This window comes from Nesoenas mayeri (genome assembly GCF_963082525.1).
Source record: "Nesoenas mayeri genome assembly, chromosome: 7".
In the NCBI taxonomy this organism is placed as follows: domain Eukaryota; kingdom Metazoa; phylum Chordata; class Aves; order Columbiformes; family Columbidae; genus Nesoenas; species Nesoenas mayeri.
Genome location: NC_137551.1, coordinates 14,032,147 through 14,051,576, shown reverse-complemented (window position 1 = coordinate 14,051,576; position 19,430 = coordinate 14,032,147). Strand labels below are relative to the sequence as shown.

Sequence of the window (19,430 nt, the reverse complement as noted above, 5' to 3'; positions counted from 1 at the left end):
CACTTCCTATTGAAGGACAAGTGAAAGTTCTGAAAATGTAACCTGCACTATCACAGACAAGGTAAGATTAAAAATGTATTGTTTCATGCACACAAACTTCAAATTAGCTGAAAACTGGTATCAGATCCACCAGTATCACTTCTGAATACATTTGCTATCAAGAAGGTTAAGCAATCCCACAAAACTCAAATAAGCTGGACTTGCTTATAAAGCTTGACTGACACCAGCCAGTGCTGGCTAAGTGCAGCCCAGACACAAGAACACTCATCTCAGTGTTCAACTTTTGGAAATTAAGCCTTGCATTTTGAAAAAAATCACTTATTCCTCAAGCCACCTCAAAATTCAATCCTTAGTGTCCTTCAGCAGTTCTCTTCCTAATCCAAACATGCATTCAACCACAAAACTAACATTTTGCAAAGTAACACCAGAGACTTCAGAGATTATCATATTGCATTTGACCACTGTGTCAAATACTTTTTACACTACTCAGATTATGCAAAGAGCAAATATTCCTCCTGCTGAGTGCTAATTATCAGCATGGTATTTGTTTTTTCTTCTTCAGAATGAAGATAAATACATACTGATTTAACTCCTGAGCAAAATGTTCCTGTTGCCACTGCCCAGCTGCAACAGAAAATTTTTAATATCTCCCTTTCAGGTGAGGCATACTTAGAACATGTGCATATGCGTGTACATACACAAAGATATATCACACTATGCCAACACACAGAAATGTACCTGAACAGAAGCTTCTACTCTTTTGAATACGGATGAGGGTCAAATGTAAGTTAAATTTCAAAACAGACTAGGAAAGTACTTAACTCCCACATTAACCTTCTTTATTTATATTGGAAGAGGAGCCCTTCTTTGGCCAAAGGTGTGTCCAGTGGATCTATGCCAACATCAAGCCAAGGTGCCCGGCTCTTACACACTCTGAATAACAAAATTTTGAAAGAAAGCCTCAATAAGGTGAAATAAAACTTTGTAGTCACCAGGTGTAAAAAGGACATTTTGGTTTACTGAGCAAGATCAGGTGGTTGAACAATATTACAGAAACAATGCAGTCAGAACTCAAGCAGGGTATTTCCCAAGAGAAACAAATCTGTGCAACCAACACAACCTTGCAAAGAAACAATAATATTGTCTGCAGTATGTAAACACTGTAGGACTTTTGGTCTTGTTAGATGCAGCTTAATAACTGAGTCTTTTCTGAGCTTCGTATTGTAGTTCTAGGAATTTCATCTCTACTCCTGAGAAAGTAGAGTCCCTTGTTAAAAACAAATCAGATAGGTACCACCCTGTCCTGCTGTTGATTGTCCTTTCCCCCGCTTTTAGGGTATAAAGTATCTTCTTCCTTGAAATATACACAACTTTTTGTTGACACATGCACATACAACTTGCCATAGATAAAATCTCCCAGTTCCTTATAGGCTCTGCACCATTAAAGGTCAAGCAAAAGGAAACACTAAATAAAACACAAAGCAATTTCTCATGGGAGCTGTATAACATAACGAACTACAAAACAACAGGTTTTCACATGGAAAAGCACAAGAACATAAACAGAAATCACAAAAAAAAAAAAAAAAGACAGAAGAACAAGCATTATTCTTCAAAAAACACAAACAAAACAAATCAAATTTTAAAGAGCACCCAAACCCAGAAGACTTAACATGCTACACTTTCCAGGTATAAGAATAAAAACGAGAGATTAGATATGACCCTTTGTTTTATGTCATTTCATTTAAAAACTTAAGATAAACAACATTAATTAGTAAATGGATTCTCTTCCAAGAAATTAATCTTGGATAGTGTTTTGGACATAGTTGTATTATTCAACAGGATATAAAAAGTGCAGTAGTGGAGTAGAAGAACATACATGGAGTTGGTACTCTGGCATATACTGAACAGTGTAACAGAAAGTTACTCTGACTCCACATTACTACCTGAAAGTACACTTCAATCTGCAAGTATAGAGCAATTGCACTTGTAGAAGTGACAAAAACATTAAAAAAAAAAAAAAAAAGTTTTGTATAAACTGACATCACATATTTCCAAGGAGATTATAATCTCTGCAGTCCCAGGCAATATGAATTTATGTTCTTTTGAAGGAACCACTTTGCAGCCTATACTTGGTTTCCTTTTAAATGATGTAATTGTATTTGTTCTTGAGTCAAAAGTAGAGAAGCATGAATATTTTGGCTTTAAGCAGGGAGAGTATTACTCCAAATCATAAGGCAGCAACTCCTCTGCCAGGCTGCCCTGCTGCAGTTTTATATGAACAGAGACTGGAGGATGTGCTTTTATCCTGTCGACAAAAGCAACACTGTTCTCTGCACGCAACTGCAGTGCTCCGTAATATGCTTTCTGACAATAGGCAAAGGGTCATCTCGCACAGCAAGAATAGCCTCCAGCATGGATTAAAAATATAAGAAAAACATTTGACGTACTTGGATCTGACAAGATTGAGTCGGTTTTCGGCAAAAATTGGTCACAGCGGACTCCTTGGTAGCCCTCTTTGCACCTGAGAAAAAGGGGATAAATGACAAACATACGCATGCGGTAGTAAAAGGTTAATTTCAAGGCAGCAAAATCAACTGAAATTCTCCCTGCCAGCACTGTGAGGGACTTGCATATTTACAGTTATTTCAACTATTATGAAAGCAAGGTTATAACTGAAACACAATGGCAGCATTAAAATCATATGTATTTCAAAATATTTCTGTCAAAACTTTTTGATTATTTTAAAAACTAAGAAAAGAAATATCATCTAAGCATAAACCTTCTTTTAAATATAAATACAGTGAAACAACCAAAGAAAAGTCCTCTATAAAATAGACATATTTATAATAAAATATACTTATTAAGTAACACAAAGCGTTCTAAAGCTTCTGTACTGTACAAACCATCAGATTAACAACTTGTTTATCTTTGGCTGTTTGAATAAGCAGGAAACACTTTTCTTAAATTCTTTCATTCATTTTAAGACTAGTTTCTACTATGCTTAAAAGATAACATGTTTAGGCATAATAGACAACATCAGACATTGTTTGCAAGTGGACAGTCTTAGATGTCTGTAGGATTTGATTTTAAAGCACATAAACCAGAATACCCTCCTGCGTTAACAAAAATACCCTGGCTTTCGCTGAGACTCTAATGATATTATTTATTGCAAAACCTTGCTTTGAAAGAATCCATTTACTTCATTTGGACTGTTCTCAGAAGTCTCTCTCATTTCAACTAAGTGTATCAGAATCAGACCTTTAATTATTTATTTGCCAAGCAGTTTTTCAGAGAAAAGTGATGGACACTTTAATTATAAATGATAGCAACAGGGCCTCCTTATCTCCCAAAGCTCTTGCACATCATATAAACAATATGCTCAAATCAGCATCACAACCTTCGTTAGGACTGACAACTGCAGCTTGAATGATGTGATCATGTCAGGAGCAGAAGTCATCTGCTCCCTCACAATGTTTCTACTCAGGTGTCTTCTAGAAGTTGCCTTTTAAAATACTTTTGGTTTAATAAATTAATGCTTCAGTGAGAAGTGCATCTCACTAGCATTGATTCAGGGTTTACTTAGCACATTTGTGAGCAAATATGTAAATTATAACATTTCCCATCAGAACAAAAAAAATTAGTAAAAACCCACAGCAAGAAAAAGATTTTTAAAAGGACATAGAGATTTTATTTCCAAATCTCCCTTTTGACCTTTCTCCCTGATGGATACTGAGTGTTACTTTGAAGGTCAGCTTCTTACCAGTACTCACCTATCTATAAAATGACTGACTGGGATAAACTGAATTCAGATCCAATTGCAGTGGTCACAAGTTATCAGTCAAGGGGCAAAAAAATCTTCAGGGTTTTTTTTGTTTGTGGGTTTGTTTGTTTGTTTTTAATACTGAACATTCAGTTAAAATTTTCCATTAGAGACCTAAAACTCTCCACTAAACTGCTGGTCTGCAAGACATAAATGAGTTCATCACATAGCCTAGTTCCACAAATGAAAACTTCTTGCTATGTGTGAAGATTGAGAGTCATGGAGTGGAAGAGCTGTACCGAATGCTCATGAGCATGTGTGAACATCCATCAGCCAGGAGCAGGCAGAGCGATGCTACAAGTATTACATTTTAGCAGCTGCAAAAACAGCAGATGCTGTAAAGTTGGTGGCCTCAAAAACAGTCTCGTGGGAGATCCCTGTAACTGGTAAAGTATCACCCTAGTACAAGACCATGCGTTTCATGTTTTTTCATGTCTTTCTCCTCCTGACTTTGGGGAATGGACTAGAACAGAATATATCACAGAGTCACTTCGATTTACAATTTCTCCCTTGTAAAACTTGGTATCCCTGGTACTGGACTGAGTTGCATGCTGCCACAGCTATGCTATGAAGTCTGGAGATAATGATGGAAATGGATTTCTTCTCTTAAAATGTATTGACTGCCATATCAAACCATTATTTTTATCCTGACTTTATCATACATATAAGTGCTGCTTTTCTCCATCACTGTGAAACTGGAACATATAGTAATCAGCTGATTGAGTGACCTGGATGAGTCTAAAGTAACATTTTCACTTACTAGAACACTTCAATGAACATGCCACAAGAGGCATTTATTTTTGTTCCTTTCAAAATTTAGTATAGAGATGGCTGATATATCAAAAAATATATATAATGTTTTAATGCAATAACATAGTCCTACACTAAGATAGCAACTACTATGGCCACACATAAATTGTTTTTTAAATTGTATTCTTTTTCACCAAAGATAAAAAAATAAGTCTTCTAGTTTCATTAACAATGATTTTTGAAATCCATTAGGCACCAAATATTAACAATAACAGACCTGCCGATATCAGACCTAAGTTCAAACCTTTGTAGTTAAGTCAGGTGAAATTGATATCTTGTAGAATATATATTCGACAGTTACAATGTTACAATATGATAAAACCTGATCATGTTGAGGCATCCTGTCTTTGCTAAAGTATCTGTCACCCGGCCTAAATGGACAGATCTGATAGTCGTGCCCACAATACCTGACACGCACACAGGCTGCTAATTGGCATCATACTTCTAAAGAAAACAAAACAAAACAAAACCAACAAGTAACTTGACACAAAATCCTATTAAAACAGCATTGTTATGTCACATACAGAAGTTCAGGGAAGTCCAACTGAGGTCATTTAATATTGCCATATGTGGTGTGAATGATCACATTTATACTTATAGATGTATTGAAAAAAATCCTGTGAGTAATCAAGGAAAACTTGAGAAATGGTTTGATGCAGCCAACTGTTTCAAAAATGATCACGATTATATGACAAGCAAATGCTTATTAGGTATGCCTTAAAAAAAAAAAAAAAAAAAAGAAAAAGAAAATGAAACTAGGAGAAGATATTACTTGCTGTGAACTGAAAGCTCTCATCTATATGTGGGATCCCCTGCAGCAAAGGGTGGAAAGGATGGTCTGAGTTCCATTCAGCACCAGAAATCACAGCTATGCTGAAGCACTGCACTGAATGGGCAAGCTCAGGCACACGCTTCGGTGCAGACCCTGGTGAAGGGCTCTATAAATAGTGTAAATTACAGCCTCCTTGCAAAGTTAATATGAAAACAGAATTCTCTATTTTGCATTCAGATTTTCACCAAAATAACTGTATCTGTCTAAGCTCTAGACCAAAAATGTCATCAAGACTGTATGAATGGAATTATTTAAATCCTCCTTATCAAATGCTATCAAAATAGAATCACAGGTAAAGCTAATCTACAGCTAAAATGCTTGTAAACAGTACAACTTTAAATGACATATGCTGAATTCAACTAAAATTATATTATCATGTGTTTTTCGCATCATTCAATGATAATGTACATTCTCTAGATAATATTTTTTAAGGTCAAAGACAAACTGCATTTTGCATTGCACTTCCCTCAGTCACTCACAACACCCTTTGTGTGAAAATACAGACACTGAAACACATTTCTCATTCTTGCTGAGAAATTTTTCCTCTTTATACTTGAGCATATTTTTACTTAAGTATTAAAAAGTAAGCAGAGTATATTTACTCAAGCCTTTTGTCCCCATTGTCAATATTAAATAGTATGAATAGTTGTATATTCTAGTCAAAGAGACCACAGACACTTTCTGTGGACATTTCTCAGAACTGTGGTTTGGGTATTCAAATCTTGCAGAGCCAAGGGAAATTTCAAATATATGTTTGCATTGCATGTAGGAATAACACAACACCCCAAATCCCTAGATTTCAGATGGGACACACTAGTAACAAGTAAAGTGAATGGGGTGAAGGGGTAGCAAATTGCATGCTAAACGAAGCTCAAGAATAAAATATATCTAAAGCCAGCAGGAGAAAGGGAATATATTACAAAGAACCTAATTAGAAGAGTTAGGGAAGGACATATAAAGTTTATGTCCAAGAAGTCACCATCAGAGTTTACATTTTCCTCAAATACTTTCATGTAGTGCTCCATATCCTTATTAAACTGAAGTATTCTCGTTCTCAAGGCATAGTAATGAACAGAAGGCAGGAGAGAGAGAAAGACCAGCCAAGTGCAAAGACAATAATGATGATAGTGCTGTGAATCGCTATCTTTTTCCTCCTTCCCTATGATACTGCTCATCCATTTGAAATGGGAAGAGTTATTTTTTTTTCCTAAGTGTGGTGATCACATTGCTTTTGACCATGTGAAGAAGAATGCATAAAATAGTTTCTCTGCACAAGGTCCAGAATTTGGCAACCACAAGATACATGAGTTTCTCTGAAATGGAAATTTTGAAAATGACATTTGGAAACTCAGTGACAGGCTACTCCAGAAGACAAAGCTGTAATACTGTACATCAGGAGAGTAAGCATATTCTAGGCCAAAAGTGATTTGTGACATTTAACAGAAATGCCTTAATGGCGCGGTGTCCAAAAGATGAACTTCTATAAACCTAGCCGCATAAACAGGAGTAATCCAATTTGAAAGATGGAATTAATCGGACCTATGAAAAATGAAAGTTAATTTTTGCAGTGTATCCAGACCAACGTTTCCTCCTACTTGTAAAAGTTACAAAATTATAATCTCAAAACCACTATTAATTAGAATGATCCATCTCATAATTTCACTGGATCAGTTACAAATAATTTTCTCATGACACCACTACAGCTATTGTACTGAGGATCAGATGTCAATAAGAGTACATACCGCACACCTTATTTAATCTCTAAGAGAGGAATCAGAGATCGTGATACAGAAATATTCCAATGTTCCATACATTTTGATCAAGTATTTATTTTCACACAGAGAATGCAATACACTTTTATCCTGGGTTAGAGAGACAGTTATGCAATAAAGATACAGTAGCAAGCCGTGATCTTGTATATGCCGTTGGGCTGTCCCACAATCTAACCTGAAATATGTCATAAACAAATCAACTAATGGAGGTTTTCCAGAAATTGCAGGACTCAGGAGACAAGGCATATATCAAGCAGTGATGGCAGAGGTGACATTTTTCTCTTTGCAAATCTGTTTCTGTAGTTTCACAATGGAAAGACTTTTCCAGGTTGATATGACTTTTTCAATATTGTTTCATAAAAGGATCATGCAACAATTTATAAGCAATTTGTTAAAAAAAAAAAAAAAAATGCTTTTCTTAATTGAGAGTGACTGTGGGTGTTGGACCTTTGCTGTGTGTGATCCACTCATCATAAGTGTGTGGGGCTGGGGACACCGACAGGAAGAAGAGCAGGAGGAGAGGTGACAGCCCCTAAGACAAAACCATTTATAAAAGCCTACCACAGCAACAGGGGAAATTGCCTGCATTAATTCCTCCCTTGATCTATTTAACACTCTAACATATAGTGGAATGCCTCAGGGGTCAGTACTGGGGCCAATATTATTCAATATATTCATTAACGATTTAGACGAGGGAATAGAGTGTACTATCAGCAAGTTTGCTGATGACACTAAGCTGGGAGGAGTGGCTGACACGCCAGAAGGCTGTGCTGCCATCCAGAGATCTGGACGGGCTGGAGAGTTGGGTGGGGAATAACCTGATGAAATTTAACAAGGGAAAGTGTAGAGTCCTGCATCTGGGCAGGAACAACCCCAGGTTCCAGTATAGGCTGGGGAATGACCTATCAGAAAGCAGTGTAGGGGAAAGGGGCCTGGGGGTCCTGGTGGACAACAGGATGACCATGAGCCAGCACTGTGCCCTTGTGGCCAGGAAGGCCAATGGCATCCTGGGGTGTATTAGAAGGGGAGTGGTTAGTAGATCGAGAGAGGTCCTCCTTCCCCTCTGCTCCGTCCTGGTGAGACCATATCTGGAGTATTGTGTCCAGTTCTGGCCCCTCAGTTCAAGGAGGACAGGGAACTGCTGGAGAGGGTCCAGTGTAAGGCAACAAAGATGAGTAAGGGAGTGGAGCATCTCCCTTATGAAGAAAGGCTGAGGGAGCGGAGTCTCTATAGTTTGGAGAAGAGGAGACTAAAGGGGGACCTTATTAATGTCTATAAGTATATAAAAGGTGAGTGCCATGAGGATGCAGCCAGGCTCTTCTCGGTGGCAAACAATGATAGGACAAGGGGTAATGGGTTCAAGCTGGAACACAAGAGATTCCACTTAAATTTGAGAAGAAACTTCTTCTCAGTGAGGGTGACGGAGCACTGGAACAGTTTGCCCAGGGAGGTTGTGGAGTCTCCTTCCCTGGAGACATTCAAAACCTCCCTGGACATGTTCCTGTGTGACCTCACCTAGGCGTTCCTGCTCTGGCAGGGGAATTGGACTAGATGATCTTCTGAGGTCACTTCCGATCTCACACATACTGTGATATATAATTGAATAAAGCTCAAATTCTTCTTGAAATGAAACATCCAACTTTAAAGCAAGATGAAAATAATGCAGTTTGTCCTCAATCATTTCCATGAGTGGTATAGCACATTGACCTCATTGCACTCCAGCCTATTACAGAGAATCAGTTTTTAAGATATGCTTCTCACTGCCAGGCTCTGTCCTTCTTCCTTGTCCAAAGATGACAAACTGTAGCTCTTTCATGATCAGACTTTTAAAACGCACAGGTGAGATCCATTCATATGGGTTTGCTATCTAACACAGCCTTCAGCTCTTGATTGTGGTAATTAAAATCCATAATGCAATCATTTAAGTCATATATGACCACAAAAATCCAGTAGCCTCTACTGCCTTATACCACTTTAACAAAGCAATTTCACTAGCCAAACCATTTAGTTACCCAGTATTTACAGGCACATCAGTATGGAAATCAGAAAAAGCAAACATGAATTTTTGACTGTCCTTAGTAACCTCAAATGCAAACAGCCAGAGGCTTTTAGCACCAAGAAGAAAAAAAATGATACCTTTTCTGCAAAAAAGTGTAAACAGAACCAGTCATTAAAAGGTGTGTTTAGATAGGTGGGTCTTTAAAACATTGTGGATTTATAACTGCAGCAATAAGCGCAACTCTGTGACCAGCAGACTCTCAGGCACTCCTTGCATAAAGTTCTAGCCCCTATGGTTGATGTTATACACAAAATATAACCTACTAACTAAAACTAAAGTCAATATAAACAGATAAAATAAACTAAATTAAATTAAAATGAAAACATGGCATAAGAACAAAACTGGGGACTCAAAGCGTTGGGTAAAGACACAGTATTTCTTGAACACAAACATGAATCCCTTCAGGTGGGAAGGCCAGAACACTTACTCAGGACACTCACTCCCCATTGCCTTTTTTTTCTCCTTTTTTCTTTCAGATTTTTGTTTTCCTAAAATAATCTCCACAACAAAGAAGCAACTTACTGTATAAATAAAGCTCCCCAGGGAGGTGTCACAGCCCCCAGCCTGGTAGGATTCAAGAAGAGACTGGACAACACTCTCAGACACATAGTGTGATGTGTGCAGTTGGCATATTCAGGGACAGGAGTTGGACTCGATGATCCTTGCGGGTGTCTTCCAACTCAGGACATTCTATGATTCATATCAGGGTTTGAACATACTTTAGTTATTGAAGACCTTGTAATCTATTATGTGATTGAATTAAGACATATATCTGTCTTTTATTTTTTTAAATAAATAAGGTTGACTACTGTGTAAAAAAAATAGTATAAATCTTACGGATGGACAATATAAACCTTAAGAAAAAAAATAACTTTTCTGTCAATTTTCTTTTAAAAAGTTGCAGTTGTTAAAAATGAATAGAACAAGTAACCACAAAGGAAATTATATTGAAGAGGCAGCCAAAGAAGGGTAAGAAAAGTTTTTTTCTGTATATTTTGTCCTAGAACCGGGCTAGCTGAAACACAGTAACATCAATAGAGAAATGGAATCAGACTTTTTAGAAATCACACTTATCATTGATTATAATTTTTCAGGATGTGAATTGTCAGTGCACTTCTCTGAAATAGGGAAGTACTACTCTGCTCTTGGTGCAAATCAGAGACTAAAGGTTGCAGATAAAAAACCCCAAGTCATTGCCCAGATTTAGATAATACAACTTTCAACTAATTTGTTGACTCCAGTGTTCCAGGATTCATTAGCCTTGAAGAAACTAAATGGAGATATTTTAATAAAATAAGAATTCTCTAAATCCTCTGTAGGAACAATTGAACCAAATGAAGCTTTTAGCATTTAAAAAGGAGTTATGTGGATTTGTCTTAAATGCCTCATCTGAAGTTATGCAGGAACTACCGAATTATCATTCCTCTCCTGATCTGCCTGGTTTTCCTTCTTTGTCTTTCACAAAAGGTAGATAAAAAAATGAAATAAAAGATTAATAAGAGCTGTTAGTAAAGCCATTCAAGCTGCCCTGACATATGGCAACACCTGAACTAATAATCATTTCCTTCCCCTCAACAACAGACCATTTTTTTTAATTTGAAAGCATTCCCTTAAAAAAAAAAAAGTTTCATACACTTACTTAATCAATGCATATAGCCCATGTGGAATTGTTAAATAATGGTTGTAGACTACAGTATTCACTTAAAGGTCAGGTTAGGTTTTGTATCCAAATATATATTTATTGTATTATTTATAGTTAATTAGTATCAAATTTATTTGTGGCATACCCACATGCAGATCAACATTTCACACTAATACAGAGACTTCAGGCTTTTCATGGGATAAGAATTATCTTCACCCACTGAGGATAATGAAATCCTTATGAAATTATTTTTACCCAAGAAATTATAATTCCCATTATATGTATATATACACACACACACACACAAATCTCATACATAACAATTTGAAGTGGCAATTTAAGAATTGGCTGCAATTTAATTTCAACAATCAGATTCAAGATTGAATTTTGTATTTACCTTTTATTGTAGCAAGTATGTGAAAATTTGAAGAGGGTACAGTTACAAGTCAGTAACAGGTAGCTAGAACACGGTTGGGTTCCAAACCTTAGTGAGTAGTGTATAATCGCACATATAGAAGGCACTGGTATCTAGACAGACCTTCTTATGCTCCTTGTTCAGTCAAAGTCAATGTATTTATTTAAATCTAGATACAACAGGTACATGCTTAACTTCAGTGCTGAATAGAGCCTAACTGACATAAGCTTCCATTTCTGGGCTGCTAGTACATCTATTATGTCAAATCTTGTTATGTAGCTTCAAAAAAAAATATCTTTTACTTGTGATTGAGCTAGGATGAATTGGGTGATTTCAAGAGATGACTTCCTCTCCTATCCTCTATACTTCATTTTTCATCATGTATTTTAACAACAAAATTTCTGGTATTACAGTCCTTTGTTTCCCTTTCAGCTGGAGAACGCTCTTTAAGTAATACTGTATTCAGGAACTATCAAACCCAAGCACATTGGGATGACTAAAGAACAGACATCATGACAATCATCCGCCTTGTTCAGTCACCAACAGAAATGAAATCTTCCCCTCTCCTTTCTTAGCTCAATAGCAGAGAGCAGTACTCTATTGTGTTGGAGAAAAATTCAAATCCAATAGCACTGCAACACTGTGCTGCAAAAAACATGGCTAAAAATACAAACACACCGCAGACAAAAACTAAGCAGAAACAGTAATAAAAAATAAATAGAGGAGCCAAGGCTGACCAGGATTTACACACCAAAAATCACCTATCTGTAGAAGAAATCCAAGAACCATTTTGAAGTATTGCCAAATATTTACCTCTCGACATATTCCAATGGACAAGGAAGAAAAAAGGAGTAAAGATGCAACACGTCCTTCTGAGATTAAAGAAAGTTTGGAAAAAGTAATCAAGAACATGCACAAGGTCATGCTCACCTTATGCTACAACTTTTAAAATCGTGGTCCCAGGAGACTTATCCTTGTTTATACCAATTAGAAAAACATGCTTAGTGTCAGCTCAATTTTTCACAGCTGTGCTCTAGTAAAATCAAATGTTATGAGGTAGACAAGTGATACCTTTTACTCAAAAGTTCCAAATCCATCTAAATGGTGCTTGCAGTACTTTGTGACTCGATCTAGGTTAGACAGCACTGGATAGGCAACACAATCTTTTCATTATATAAGTTTTGATCATTAAAAAAATCATAATACTCCAAATCAAGTAAAATATCAATATCTGGAAACATCTTTGACAAGACAAAAATATGAATAAGCTTAATCAGTTTTTTCATTTAAGAATTTTTTAAATGTTTAGCTTTTGTTAATTTATATTAGTCCTGCAATCAAGAAGCTTACAGTCTATGCTGCATAAACTGAGTCCTGAGTGCTAATATTAACTCCAAGACATGCAAATGCTAGATTAACTCCAGTAGAGACATGCAAAAGTTTAACAGGACCTTTCAGAAGTAACCCTGGAAGTGACTGCACTCCAGAACTGCAATTCCTATGTTTGCTTTTGCTTTTTGAAGGAAGATTTTAGCCCTGACATGTACCAGGAGCAAGTTGCCACAGCGTTTCATTCTAGTGATTCAGTGCAAGTTCATCTCATATATCCATACCAAATCGACTTATCTGTGGTAGCATTTTGACCAGGCCCAAGCATGGCACAATGCAATAATACTGCATTTGCCCTGGTGCTTTATAGGAAGATCAACAAAGACTTTCTTAGTGTAAGTTGCACCATTAAAAAATAATCATCTTAATAAAATCCTTCCTCCTTAACAATAAATATCCATCAGTAAACCACAAAAACATTAGAAAATGTCTTTGAATACCATCTAGTAAATAATATGTTTAACCAACTACCTGAACAATCATTTCTCTGCTGTTTTAGATTTAACCATATAGAAAAACTGAAAACCTTTGATTAAGTTTTTCCACAATACACCTCTCCTCTGCGATAAATGATTTACTAAGGATGATAAATGAATGTAATCTTTCATTATGTACAGCATTCATCAGGTGCAAGAAAGCTTTTGAATAAATGGAAAGTGATTTCATACCATATTCAAAGCCTCATGCAGCTAGGGCACAGATGAAAATCACATTAAATTCTTGAAAAAAAAACAAGTGGAAATGAGACTTTTGCTTTACATTGTCTACCCAAGATTGCCATCTTTACAAAAGCCCTTCAAAACTCTTCTTTAAAGCATCTTTCAGGGACTGGACTTAGGTAAGAAAAAAAGATGTCTGAAAATCAATACAGAAAGGACAAAAAGATAGAAGATTTATAGACATTATCACGGCATTCAGTAGGAATCTACCTCATTTTCAAGTGGTCATGTGGTAAAAATGGCAATTATAACAATAAGTGAGGCAATTCTAAGGAGAGGTGTGACTTCACTAGTAAGTAGCATAACATGTTTGCTGGATGTATTTCTTTTTCCAGTTTCCTCCCCATGTATATTACAAGCTCAACATTAAAATCTTTTGCTTCCAGATATTTAATGAAAGCAACAGCCCAGACTTTTGTCAAAGACTTTCAAATATTTTTTAATTTTCTTTTTTCATTGAGTATTTCTCAATTCAAAAATAGAGCCAAAAATACTCAGAAAAATGAAACTGTTTCAAGCCGAAGCTAGAAGCACAATGAACCCCTTCACTTATCATGAAAAAGTCATGCAAGATTTCCAGTCCAGCCCTGTGGATTCAACAGAGTTTTTCAAATTTTGGGAAAACATTCTAAGTCTTTTTTTGGACAAATTTCAAAATATGCACAGGAACTCAGATGCTTGTTTGGTAATAATACCTGTATGGAAAAACATTTGTCAGACTCCTCTCCTAAACAGTTGAAAGCCACATCAAGCCAGTGCTTATCTACAGACAGTGTGTTGCTGCCAGACACTCAAAAGCCCTCAGCAATTCAATGAGGTTTTTGTTTCATACCTGGTTTTATATCTGGTTTGGAAAGAATAATTGAAGCTACTCTGGAGGTGCCAGTTAAAATATCCTTAACTATGAACAGATGGTCTACACAAACGATGCCCTCTCTCTTTATGGCAGGAAATAAACCTGCCTCTACTACTGTATTTTATAAGATCAGCAGACATCACATTTTATAGATAAGAACAATTTGACATGCAATGTAATTGCCTAGCAAAGTGCAAATAGAGAAACATTTTCCAAAATAACTCTTCCTTAGCATATTAAGTGTAATTTAGAAGCCAGAAAATGAATGATGTCAAAATCCAAGCAAGCCATTTTGCTGGAGATATTTAAAGTTTCTAACTGAAAAACTCCAAATCTTTAAATTTACCCCATTATACAGAAAGATTTAGTAACAAGTCTTGCATAGAGAAATTTTTTTCTGAAGAGACAACTATATCTATTGTAACGACATTATAGCATATATATCACTATGTAGATTTAGCATAAAACTAGCCGCTAAAGCTCTCCTGCTAATGGATTAGCAGCTTACCAGTCAGCAGAAAGTCTTGGGGTCAATGGACTAAACCCAGCAAGATTAGCTCCTGCCAAAGGCAGGAGGAAATTGCAGCTTTTGTTGCTTTACAGTACCTATTGCAGCCGGCAATCCACCAGTTTAAAGCTTCAATATATGCAATGAAGACTCCAGCGCAAAGCTGTTCTGAGTTTACCCTGCTCTCTCCTTACTTCAGTGGCAAAAGAAGAATTCTGTAGGAGCTAATATTCGAGAAGCACAACCCTGCAGCAGGGACAGCACCACCCAAAAGAAAAGACCTAGTTACCTTATCATCCACATGAACTGCAGGTGGACTTCCACAGGAGCAGCATAGCAAGACCCTTACTACACTAAATAAGCAGGAAAATTAATTGAAGCTGAAAGACGTGTCTAACACTTTAAAAAAAAAAGTTTTTTATACACAAAACTTTATTATAACAAGGAAAAAACTTCCCTCTTTTTTCCACTGTGAAATCTTGACCTGAAGACCTCTTAATTAGTTTCTTGCTTGTGACTTTAAAGAACTCACAGCATTAAAAACTACTAGTGATGCGAGCACTTTTGTCCACCAGTTATTAATGCAGGTTTATTTAGTTTCACTAGCCAGTAGTAGTATTTGTAAATTAGTAGGGTTTGGAGGAGTATGTTTCAGAGTACAGGATGTGTATCAACTGCAGGAAATTCCATTTGACTGCTGACAGTATCTGACCTGTCAGTGACAAAAGGGAAATTTTCCAATGTCAATTTATTAACTGTAAATAGCAACACAATTCTAAGATATTAATTCAGCAATATGATATGCAGCAAATAGAGGCAAATTTATGTTGTTCTATGTCCATTTTAATACTTGCCGAACACACAAAGCAGCTCTCTGGCTGACACAATTCTCACTATCAGCTATGTGCTAACACACAGGAATCCAAACCATGTTATTTCATGATTACTTGTGGGCAGTAGTATAACCAGGATATTTTCATTTGCTGGCTTTCCTGCAGCTTCTGTAACAGCAGCAGGAACAGAAACATTATTAGAGACAAGGGAGCTCCCAAGAATTCTGTCAATATTTACTCCTGGGTTAAAATGACTAAGAGGATTAAGTCCTTCCTGAAGTTCAGCTCTGCAAAATACCTTGCTCTCTTATGTTAAGGTATATAGGTGCTTCAATTCAAGCAAGTAAACGGAAGCTACATGAAAAATAATTATGCATTGAAAAGAACAGCGTTCACAAAAAGACCTGCTACATTCAAGTCGACAATTTGCATTTCTTCTCAATACATCTTTCCAAAAGTAGAAAGTTGCACGAAAAGTCACCCATGTTCTGCCATCACCTGCCAAACCCAACAAAAAATAAAATTTTGAGAATCGGAGTATTGCGAAATAATGGTAACCCCAACAAACAGCATTAATCTGATACACTTGCTGCCAAAAAATACTGGTCGTACATACAAGACTCTTGCTTGAATTCCATTTTCTAAATAACGGAAGCTGAGGATAATAATCAGGAAAGTGATTATGTCCCATTTAAGATCATTTTGTAGATTAGAACTAGTCTCTGACAAGACGTCTCGATGAAATTTGAGGAATACATTTGCTTCTCTTGAATTCCTAATCATAAATCAACTGAATTCAGTGATGTGTTTCTGGTAATTTTCTTCTGAATTCAGGTGAAAGAAAAACGGCACAGCTCGTACTGCCTCTAGACAGTGCTATCAAATTTTTCTCATCATACACACAAAAAGAGCGGAACAGATCATTCTGATCTTACTCATTCTTATTTCACAGGAAATAAATAGCAGAGACTGGAGCTTCTACGAGGAACAAAGCAGGGGCTGTCAGCTCTGCAGCTCTGCTCCAGCAGCCATTCCACTTCCCTTCCAGGTGACCTTCTGTCAGTCACTTAATGGAATCCCACTCACCATCCTGCTGCAAGAGCAGCGTAGTAGGATCAGCACAGCTTTCCCCTCTGCTGGAGCTTTGTGAGGAGAAATTATCATAAAACTTGTGATAATGGTGGTAATGTAAGTATCAAAGCTATACAGTAATAAAACCTTTGTCATTTTCTGCAGAAAGTAGAAATCTTGCATTGTCGAGCTCACGTATTCATTCAGCATGTTTTTCTTCAGAGAAAAGATTGATACTTTAAAAAAAAATAAGCTATATTAAACTTGCATTAAACACTAGTTATACGGAAAATGAGGACATTCTCATTTCCTTTTTAAAAATTAACTTCAAAAATATTAATATGTCATGTAACAACAAAGCAAAGCTTCTCATCCCCATCCATATACTTTCATAGAGGATATGAGTTCCTTCCTAGAAATGGAATGTAAGTGCTGCTTGTAATTTGGAGCACAGAACAGTAAGAAGGGAGGAAAGTCTGGTCTGAGTGACCTCTGAGGCCATATGGTGAATGCAGACATTGCAGATATCAGCTAAACCATAGGTATGCCAAGGCCAGCACAGGTCTATCTTAGACACACGTAGCTTTACCAATTCAGATTCTTCCACCTTTGATTGGGTCTTAATGCTAGTAGATCCAGAGAGATTCAGAAGGAAAATGCTCCAGATCTATTTGGAGCAAATCTGCAGAGAAACAAGTGTCACTGTAAGAAGCCTGGTCCTTGCCACACTCGCCCAGTTTTCTACCTGGGCAGATTGGAGCTACTGAAGCACTCAGCTAATTGGAGCAACTTTCAGGGACTGCCTCTCCAGCAGAGCATCCCAACAGCATCACTGCAAACAGCACAGCCTGAGGCTCCTGCAAGTGCCGTGGTCAGCTGGATGCCCAAAAACCACTGTGAAACCAAGACACTTCTGCATCTGACTCAGTCTTTAACATACCAAAGAGATGGCCTTAGTACAACTTAGTTATATTTCACTGTCAGGACAACCACAGTTACAACCCACTTCAGCCTCATCCTTCTGCCTCTCTTGAGATATTGTTCAATTCTGTAAACACTGTGGAAACGGAAAGTTTTATTGTTTGTTATACTAGCTTATTCAAATATTGTTTATATCATGACTCAGTAGCATACAGCTGAACAGAGATTACTAGCCATGTTATGTACAATTTGGCAGCCAGAAGTGTGTTCCAAGATGCAGCAATTAATTTATCAGAAGTGAGTTAGCTAATCTAAGGTTAGCTTGGACATTTCTTCACTCACTTTGCTACAGACTGTTCTAAATAATGTATTGCCATCCTTCTTACTTTCACACCATTGCCATTTACTGGTATTTGTCTCCTTATGACTGCATTTATATATAAATTGATTATTCAAAATCAGACCAGCCCTGTAGTGAAACATGTTTATCCAGCTTTTGTGCATGGAATATAAATCTTTTAATATATCAACTATGACCAGACTCATTATTCTACAAACTCATCATTGTTATAAGTTTACCTATGCCTTGAATTAGGTGGATTTTTTTCCCCAGTGGTAAGTATTTAGTAAGTTCCTTTAAACATCAGTACGCAGATCAGAAAATAAAAAAAACCAGGCTTGCTTTTTCTAATAATACCAAATAGCCTTTTCTTTTTTGGTTGTCTTTACTGCCTTTCAAATTTGTTAGCAATGAGATGCTCATTAATTTTATTTATTTATACCAATTAAGTGTGTTTCTAAACAGAGGAGAATCCTTCCAAAAAATATCCTTGTCGCGTTTTGTTTGTTGCCCAAATATGTTGGTTCTTCCTGTTAGAAGTGTCTGCCCCTTTACTCCCCTCCAACATTTTAATGGTCTGCATGGTAAATTTAATTTGGATTCTATCCTGTTAAAGACGATTTATAATATATTTTGCATACAAAACAATGCTTATATTTTGAAATATGGAGAAAGAATAAAACTTGGTTTAGAGCTATGCTGTTCCATTTCTACAGAGCAAAGATAAGATTTGGTAACATAATAATGCCTTATTACACCCACTTGAAGTGCTAAAATCCCAGACTTCTCCAGCCTCAGAATGTTCCTACTGGATGCCTAGTGGGGAAGAGAACTTCTCACAACATATGACTATGATAATGTTTTAAAGAAACTGAAAAGACAACCAGCTTAAAGCAAGTGCGGGAATCCATATCCTTGCAGTTTAAAATACTTTTTAAAGTCACCACATAGAAGTTCGAGTTCAAGATTTATAAGGAAAGAAACATCAATTATACTTAAACCCAGTGTCCCTTTCAATCTATTTTGTGCTAAACAATCAGTAAATGTTCGCATGTGATTTACAGTGAAATGGTTTTGCTTTGATATAAAATTTAAAAAGGTCCCCTGATGCAATAGTGTCACCAACTTAGAGCTAGCACAAGGATTAATAATTTGAAGTCTTAAAAATAACATTAAGGAAGATAAATACTGCTGTCCTTTCCTCTTATATGCTTAATGAACTTCTTGAAGACTGCACTATTGATTTAAAGCCATGTTTTTTAAATCCATGTTCTCATTAATTTGCTCTGTAGTTAGAATAAAACAACATGAATGAAACCAGATATATTGGGGGCAAAAGTCAAGTTAAACCTGAGCTAGAAATCAGTATTTTAAAGCCTCAGGATAACATAATCTAATGTGATGCATAAAATTAAGTACTTAGCTTTGCTCTTAGTCATTTTG

At 36.5% G+C, this 19,430-nt stretch overlaps 1 protein-coding gene across 2 annotated transcripts in view; it reads right to left on the bottom strand.

Moving 5' to 3' along the window:
- NRG3 (neuregulin 3) overlaps window positions 1–19,430 on the bottom strand; it is a gene marked incomplete at its 3' end in the record, with an annotated part of 399,953 nt that overhangs the window by 102,423 nt on the left and 278,100 nt on the right. For both annotated transcript variants that reach the window (XM_080348152.1, XM_080348153.1), the window contains exon 3: window positions 2,448–2,521. In XM_080348152.1, coding sequence (XP_080204278.1) covers window positions 2,448–2,521 — 74 coding nt within the window. The remainder of the gene's footprint in view (window positions 1–2,447; window positions 2,522–19,430) is intronic.